The 9,010-nt window shown below is 35.5% G+C and overlaps 1 protein-coding gene across 1 annotated transcript; it reads left to right on the top strand.

Annotated features, from left to right (window-relative positions):
• Positions 1 to 239: 239 nt before the first annotated feature.
• On the top strand, positions 240 to 8,778 carry serpinc1 (serpin peptidase inhibitor, clade C (antithrombin), member 1). The gene is made up of 8 exons (XM_057841693.1): positions 240 to 368; positions 2,088 to 2,448; positions 2,869 to 3,084; positions 3,409 to 3,546; positions 5,363 to 5,581; positions 5,638 to 5,812; positions 8,213 to 8,277; positions 8,345 to 8,778. The coding sequence occupies exons 2-8, from the start codon at positions 2,089 to 2,091 to the stop codon at positions 8,513 to 8,515; spliced, it is 1,344 nt and encodes a 447-aa protein (XP_057697676.1). The 5' UTR covers positions 240 to 368; position 2,088; the 3' UTR covers positions 8,516 to 8,778.
• Positions 8,779 to 9,010: the final 232 nt, after the last annotated feature.

Below are 9,010 nucleotides of genomic sequence, written 5' to 3'. Positions count from 1 at the left end.
CTATGACTATTACAATGTGTACAGTATATACGTTATAATATAAAAATACATATATAAATGAACAGGAAGTGACCTGTAAATGCCCTAAATCAACAGAAAATTTCCCAAGATCAACAGGAAGTGATGAAAAATAACACAATAAACCAGAAATGCCCTGAAATAAGAGTCGACATCTATCATCTATTTTGTTTTGCGTTGTGTGTTAGCAATAAGCTAAACAAGGCTTTATTACTATGTTTGCTAGTTTCCACTGGCGCCCTCTGCTTTGTGAAAGCTTCAGTAAGTGCGGGCGTTGGTTCAAAGGTCAATGTTTTGGACACCACAGGTCACTGACCTCCCGTGCACAAACACCAGCTTCATCTGCTCAGGTAAGAGGTCCAAATTTTGTCTTGCTACGCTAATTAAAACGAACTTGTTCTTTGATATTAACTCTTTGGATGACATTGACGGTGATGGACGTCCAATGAAGCAGCCAATCCGTTGCCAATTATGAGTTTATTGTGAGTAGACGTCCGATCCACTCTAAGCGGGAGGATTCGCAGCGAATTAATGTCTGTTCATTTGCTGCCAACCCCCTCGCTTTAAATGGATTGGACGTCTATCGCCGTCATTGATGTCAGATAATCCGTTGTTTTATGATGTGTGATCTTTCGATCCATGCAAATCTGATTGGACGTCTGTCGCTGTCAATGGCAGTGAATTAGATAAGAGGGCTGGGTTGCTGACCTATATCCGTTGATCAAATCTGAGTATTTATTGATTAGCTATGCTATTTAGTTTATATCCAACAATCAGTACTGTATTATGGACGTAACGTGATTATATTTGGCCACTTGAGGTCGCCAAACGCACATATTTAATCCAGATCATTGGTCTACAAAATGAAATGATCAAGCATGACATGAAATATAGTATTATTCCACTATTTACTTGTTGTATTTTGGGGGGGGGGGGGGGGTTCTCATTTTGTATTAATATATAATTTTCATGTATATCAACTATATATTTTTTAAAAATGTACATACTGTATCGACGTACAGTATATCTACATTTTTAAAATTTAATCTTTATATTTCAATTTTTTACGTATTTCAATTTCATATATAAATATATATTTTGTACTGTGTATTTTATGTTTATTTCATATAATTATTTCCATTTTTATGTGTTCCAGTATTTTTGAAATATTTTTCATCTTTTATATTTTGATTACACTTGAATTTATTGCTCCATCTATATTCATATTTACATATATTAGGTTAGTTTAGGGTTAAAATTTTTGGTTTTAATATTTTTTTAATGTTACATCTAATTTATAAAAAATAAAATATTTTATACAGATTTGATCAAATTAATATCATAAAACAATTTTTAAAAATTTATATAATTAATTTTTATACACATTTTCATAAAATAATAACATTCTCTTTTTTGAATAAAAATGTATACATTTCATACAAATTTGTACAATTCATATTGTAATATTCAACAAAATTTTTTTTTAAAAAAGGGTTGACTACTCGGTTGCCATTGACGCCGATTGATTGGACGTCTATTTCCGTCTATAACTAGAGCACACAGTATATCTTAATATCTACTTCTTATTTAAAATTAAAAATATATATATATTTCAATTTTATGTATTTCAATTTCATATACAAATAAATGTAATTGAATATATATTTTTTTCACTGCTTTCATTGTTTATTTCACATAATTACATTTTTATGTATTTCAAATGTTTCTTTTGATTACATTTGAACTTATTTCAATATTTATATTAACATTTGTTGTATTAGGTTAGTTTAGGTCTAATATTTTTAGTTTGAATATTTTTAAAATGTTACATCCAATTTTTACATTTTGTACAAATTTAAAAAAATAATAACTATCAAAATAATCATGAAAGCATATTTTTTTTAAATTAATTTATATCCAATTTATACATTTATACGCATTTTATAAAATAAGAAAAAAAAACATTTTATTTGTTAAATCAAAATACATTTTATACAAATTTGTACAATTCATATCGTAATATCCAACATAAAATGTCATAAGTATAACATTGGCTTGTCCGTTCACAGCATGGGTGCCTCTGATTGGCTGTTCCTCCTTGGTGTCCTTTCAGTGGCGTGCGGCTCTGCCCCTGATGACCCGTGCACCATCAAAGCCAAGGACGTGGTGCTGGAGCCCCGCTGCGTCTACCGCGTCCCCGAGGATGACGCCCCCGATAATTCGACGGATGGCTCGGTCCCACCTTCAACTAACCCGCGCGTGTGGGAGCTGTCCGCCGCCAACGCGCGCTTCGCCTTAGCTCTCTACCGGCAGGTGGCGCTAGGGCGGGACCCCGACGCCAATCTTTTCCTGTCCCCGCTCAGCGTGTCGGCCGCCTTCTCTATGACCAAACTGGGCGCCTGCGGGCGCACCTTGGAGGAAATCATGAAGGTAGCGTTAGCCCGTTAGCAAGTGCTTAGCTTAGCTCAATATGATAGATGTCCGACTCTGTTGGACAGGGAGAGGCTAGTGGCAAATGATCACCCCCCCGAAGTGACCCTGATGATTCCAAACATCAACAGGAAGTGACCCAAAATCCACAGAAAATGACCTCAAATTTCCCTGACATTAGTAGGAAGTGACCATAAATCAACAGGATGTGACCTGGATTTTTGACATTAACAGACAGTGACCCAAAATCAACAGGAAGTGAAGTGGATTTTCCACAATGTTAAGAGAAAGTGATCACAAAATCAACAAGAAGTGAACTGAAAAACGCAACCCAAAATCAATAGGAAGTGACCCGGATTTGACCCAAAATCAACAGGAAATGACATTGTATTGAATCATAACGTTTGTGCCTGTCGGCAGGTGTTCGAGTTCGATTCCGTGACGGAGAGGACGTCGGATAAAGTCCACTTTTACTTCGCCAAGCTGCTGTGTCGCCTGTACAGGAAAATAGATTCCAGCACGCAGCTGGCTGTGGCCAATCGCCTCTTTGGGGACCGATCGCTTCGCTTCAACGCCACCTACCAGAACATCAGCCGCCAGGTGTACGGCGCCGAGATGATGTCGCTGGATTTCCGGGTCGGTCCCGTCCGTCGCTCTATTACTTTCTCTGAACGTATTTTGTCCATATTCGCGTTTACATGCAGCCGAAATCACTCCAAAAATGAGGGTTGCCCCCACCAAGATGGCCGCCAAGTAGACATACGGCTAGCTCTTTAGTTTTATGCATTATTTGCCTATAGCCATGTTTATGTGCAGCCAAAATGCCTTTAAAAGCGTCCAGAAAGTAGGATTGCCCCCACCAAAATGGCCACCGTGTAGACACACAGCTAACTCTTTTGCTAATAGTGCAATGACGAGATGTCTTCTCTTTTTGCGCTCTGATTGGTCGCTGTGTTTCAGGCCCAGCCAGAAGCGTCACGCGCTGCAATCAATGCTTGGGTAGCCAACAAGACTGAGAACAACATCCGGGATGCGTTGCCTGCGGGTGCTGTCAACGCCGACGCCGTCCTGGTCTTGGTCAACACAATCTACTTTAAGGTAGCACCATTGGACAATGCCCCAAAATTAGCAGGTTGTGACCAATGAGGAGGAAGTGACTTGAAATGCGCTTAAAGAAAATTATCCAAAGTGTACAAACCGTGAATTAACAGGAAGTGCCCAACCAACAGGAAGTGTCGAAAAATGCATTGAAATTGAAAGAAAATGCTCGCAAATGTACTGGAAGTGACCCCAGAATTTCTCAAAATGAACAGAAAGTGACATGACATCAACAGGAAGTGACCTGGAAATACCCCAAAACCAACAGGAAGTGACCAACCAACTGAAAGTGACACAAAATGCATGACAGACAGTGAGAACCAAAAGTGGTATTGCCATGTGGCAAAATGAATTTTGCCGTGTGGCTTTTTTTGTTGTTGTTGTGTGGCAATTTTATTTTTGCCATGTGGCAAATTTTTTGCTTTGTGACAAAATGGATTTTGCCATGTGGCATTTTTTGCCAGGTGGAATGTTTTTTGCCTTGTGGCAATTTTTTTTTGGCAATGTGGCAAAATTGATTTTGCCATGTTGGATTTTTTTGCCATGTGGCAAAATCTATTTTGCTATGTGGCATTTTTTTGCCATGTGGCAAAATGGATTTTGACATGCCATGTGGCAAAATGGATTTTGCCATGTGGAAATTTTCTGCCATGTAGCAAAATTGATTTTACCATGTGGCATTATTTTTTGCTTTGTGACAAAATAGATTTTGCCATGTGGCATTTTTTGCCAGGTGGAATGTTTTTTGCCTTGTGGCAATTTTATTTAGCAATGTGGCAAAATTGATTTTGCCATGTTGGATTTTTTTGCCATGTGGCAAAATTGATTTTGCCATGTTGGATTTTTTTGCCATGTGGCAAAATCTATTTTGCTATGTGGCATTTTTTTGCCATGTGGCAAAATGGATTTTGACATGTCTCATTTTTTTGGGTATATGGCAAAAGGCATTTTGGTTTGTGTCAATTTTTTTTTGCAATGTGGCAAAATGGATTTTGCCATGTGGCAAATGGATTTTGCCATTTGGCATGTTTTTGCCATGTGGCAAAATGGATTTTGACATGTCTCATTTTTTTGGGTATATGGCAAAATGCATTTTGGTTTGTGGCAATTTTTTTTTGCAATTTGGCAAAATGGATTTTGCCATTTGTCATGTTTTTGCCATGTGGCAAAATGGATTTTGACATGTCTCATTTTTTTGGGTATATGGCAAAATGCATTTAGGTTTGTGGCATTTTTTTCGCCATGTGGCAAAATGGATTTTGCCACTTGACAATTTTATTTTGCCATGTGGCAAAATGGAATTTGCCATGTGGCCTTTTTTTGCCATGTGGCGAAATGGATTTTGCCATGTGGCATTTTTTCTGGTATATGGAAAAATGCATTTTGGTTTGTGGCATTTTTTTGCCATGTGACAAAAATGATTTTGCCATATGGCGAAATTGATTTTGCCATATGTCATATTTTTTGGTATATGGTAAAATGCATTTTGGTTTGTGGCATTGTTTTGAGGTGGAGGGGTATATGGCTGTTTTTAGGGTATATGGCAGTTTTGCAGTGCATGCAAGTCCATGCTATTGACAGCTATGCACGTCCAAATTTTCCATTCATTTTAAATGGCAGAAATCAACAGGAAGTGGCATGAAATGCACTGAAATCAACAGAAAATGCCCCCAATGTACTGGAAGTGACCCCAGAATGCCTCAAAATGTACAGGAAGTGACCTGGAAATGCCCCATAATCAACAGGAAGTGACTGAAAACCACAGAAAGTGACCCTTTTTAGAGAGAGATGGACATCTAACATGGCGCTTGTTCAGGGTTCTTGGCAGAAGCGCTTCCGCGAGGACGACGCCTACGAGGCCCCCTTCCGCGTGGACGCGTGGCGTTCGTGTTCTGTCACCATGATGTTCCAAGAGAGCACCTTCCGCTACGCCCGTCTGCCGGCGGAGCACCTCCAGCTGTTGGAGATGGAGTACCGCGGGCGGGACACGGCCATGACGCTGCTGCTGCCGGACCGAGGCCACCTGCTAGCGCAGGTAGGTAGTGGCGCTACATCTACACTACGCTACGCTACTGACGTGCATTACGGTAGGTGGAGACGGAGCTAAACCTCCCCACGCTGACACGGTGGTTGGAGCGGATGACGGAGACTCGCGTGTCCGTCAACCTTCCGCGATTCCGCCTGGAGGAGAGCCTTCGCCTGAAGGAGGCGCTCAATGCGATGGGACTGCGAGATGTATTTAGCCCGGAAAATGCAAGTCTGCCAGGTGAGGGCGCCAAAGGCTTTATGGCTGAGATTTAAAAATTTCCATTCTAGGATTTTTCTTCATGTTTGTTTGATTTTGTAGATATTTAAAAAAAATCATCTGACTTTGAAATCCACTGTAAATTTTGAATCCGAAAATTCATTTAAAAAATTTTTTGGGGGTAATTTTTAAAATTTGAATGCAATTTTTTTTTTGTTTCTTAAATTGATTTCAATTTTATGTATTGATTTGAATGGGTTGTTATAATGCATTAATTTCTATTTTAAACATATTTTTTATTTTATTTTTTTAAAATTATTTTTCATTTGGAGTATTAAATCTATTCTTATATTTTGAATTTTTTTAGATTATTTCAATTTTTTAAATCAAATTTTTTAAAATATTTTTTTCAAAATAAATTTTTAAAATAATATTTTTAAAAATTCAAGTGTGCTGTATAGTGCAAAAATGACAGTAATTTGAAAAATCGTTTTAATTTATAGTGTGCCCCCCCCCCTTTTTTTTTCATTAAACTTTTTAACCGTTTAAAAAATAATGGGAATTAATTGTTCTTGTAATTGTTTTTTAAATAATTTTTTAAATTTATCTTTTTTAATGTGTTTTTTATATTTTCAATTGTTTACTTTCTTTCAACAATTTTTTAAAATTCAATTTAATTGTTTTCAATTTTCATCTAAATTTATATTCATTCATTCATTCATTTTCCATGCCGCTTTTCCTCACGAGGGTCGCGGAGGTGCTGGAGCCTATCCCAGCCAACTACGGGCAGTAGGCAGGGGACACCCTGAACTGGTTGCCAGCCAATCGCAGGGCACAAGGAGACATACAACCATTCACGCACACACTCATACCTACGGACAATTTAGAGTGTTCAATCAGCCTACCATGCATGTTTTTGGGATGTGGGAGTAAACCGGAGTTCCCGCAAAAAACGCAGGCACGGGGAGAACATGCAAACTCCACACAGGAAGGCCGAAGCCCGGGATTGAACCCTTGATCTCAGAACTGTGAGGCAGATGTGCTAACCACTAAGCCACCGTGCCGCCTTCTAAATTTATAATTTTTCCTTTTTTTTATTATTTTTTTTCTAAATAAAATTTTTCTTAATTTTTTTTTAAATTTGAGGAGTGCCCTCTAGTGCAAAAAAAAAACTGGAATTAAAAAATAATTTATCATGCAATTTAAAAAAAAAAAAAAATTTTTAGTATAGTTTTTTCATTTATTTGAATTTTATTTATTTTTTGATTATTTTTTTCTTATTGTTTTTTAAATTATTATTTTTAATTTTTATTTGTTTTATATTTTCAATTGTTTACTTTTTTTCAACAAATTTATTGCATTCAATTTTTTTATAATTTTCAACAAATTTTATATATTTTTCTTTTTTTTCCTTTTTTGTAAATAATCTTTTTTCTTAAAGTTTTAAAAATTTGAGGAGTGCCCTTTGGTGCGAAAATCACGGGAATTAAAAATAATTATTAGAATTCGTCATGCGACATTTTTCTTTTTAATATATTTTTTTAACCCTTTAATTTTAAAAAATCATTTATGTAAAAAAATGTGTATTTAATTTTCTTTAATCAAACTTTTTTTTTTTAATTCAATTTTTTTTAAAATTATTTTTAAAAAATTCAGGTGTGCTATAGATTGCAAAAATGACAGTAATGAAAAATAATTATTAGAATTCATCATGCGACATTTTTCTTTTTGTTAAACTTAGTTTTTTGTCCTTTATTTTTTTAAAAATCATTTATGTAAAAAAATGTATACTACATTTTTCTGTTTTTCTTTTTTTTTTTAATTTGTAAAAAAATTCAGGTGTGCTAAAGATTGCAAAAATGACTAATGAAAAAAATCCTTTTAATTTATAGTGCGATTTTGTTTTTCTTTTATTAATTAAACTTTAGTTTTTCAAATTGTTTTCAATTGATTTGAATTTTATTTTTTTAATGTATTTTTTTCTTATTGTTTTTTAATGATTTTTTAAAATTATTTTTTTTAATTTAAATATTTTTTTAAATGTATTTTTTAGTTGTTTATATCAACAAATTTATTGAATTCAATTTTATTTTTTTCAATTTTCAACTAATTTGATAATTTTTCTTTTTTTTTAATTGTTATTTTTTTTCTAAATAAAATTTTTCTTAAATTTTTTAAAATGTGAAGAACTCCCCCAGTGCGAAAATAACAGGAATTAAAAAATATATTTCAATTTATCATGATATTTTTCTTTTTATTAAATTTTATTTTTTATCCTTTAATTTTTTTTTATCATTAAAAAATTATAAAAATGTTATTTTTAATGATTTTTTTTGGGGGGAGAAATTTGAACTGTGCGACTATAGCGCAGAAATGACGGTAATTTAATCAACATATTGTTAATATTATTGTCGCCCTCAGGTCTCCTCGCCGACGACGCCGACGGCGTCTTCATCAGCGACGCCTACCACAAAGCCTTCCTGGAGGTTTGACTCCCGTCTGTCCGTTTCTACGATTTCCGAGCAGTTCTGTGACGCGACCGCTCGCCGTCAGGTGAACGAGCTAGGCAGCGAGGCGTCGGCGTCCACCGGCGCGGTGGCGGCAGGGAGATCCATCAAGTTGGACGCGGAGGTCTTCGCCGCCGATCGGCCCTTTTTGCTACTGATCCGCGAGAAGACGCTGAACGCGGTCGTCTTCGTGGGACGCGTGGCGCGACCTTGCTAACCTCACGCCAGTTCATTTCCTATTATGGAATGAGATACAGTATATTATGAGTAGACGTCCGATCGGTTCGAAGCGGGAGCGCTACCACTTAGAACGGATCGGACGTCTATGGCTGTCAATGGCAGGTAAACAAGGCCTGATGCGACCAATCCATTAGCTAATGAATCTTTTTTTTTGATAGTCAATAAACCTTTTAGAGATATTTTTACCATGAGAATTTTTTGGAGCCTCTTACTAACCCATTTCATAAAAATAAATAAATAATCATACATATATATATATATATATAATATTATTGGATTTATTTTCATTTTAATTTTATTTGTATTTTTTTGAAATTTTTTTAACTTTATTCAAAACTGTATTGGTCTTTTTAATTCAATTTTTTTTATACAAACTTTTTTTCGTGGATTTGAATTTTCTGTTTATATTTTTGGTTATTATTGTGACACAAAGATCATTTTTTAAACTTCAAATTTATTTTGAAATCGATTG

The sequence above is a fragment of the Corythoichthys intestinalis genome, chromosome 7 (genome assembly GCF_030265065.1).
Source record: "Corythoichthys intestinalis isolate RoL2023-P3 chromosome 7, ASM3026506v1, whole genome shotgun sequence".
NCBI lineage: Eukaryota > Metazoa > Chordata > Actinopteri > Syngnathiformes > Syngnathidae > Corythoichthys > Corythoichthys intestinalis.
The sequence above is the reverse complement of the archived record's forward strand: the minus strand, read 5'-3'. Positions and strand labels throughout refer to the sequence as shown.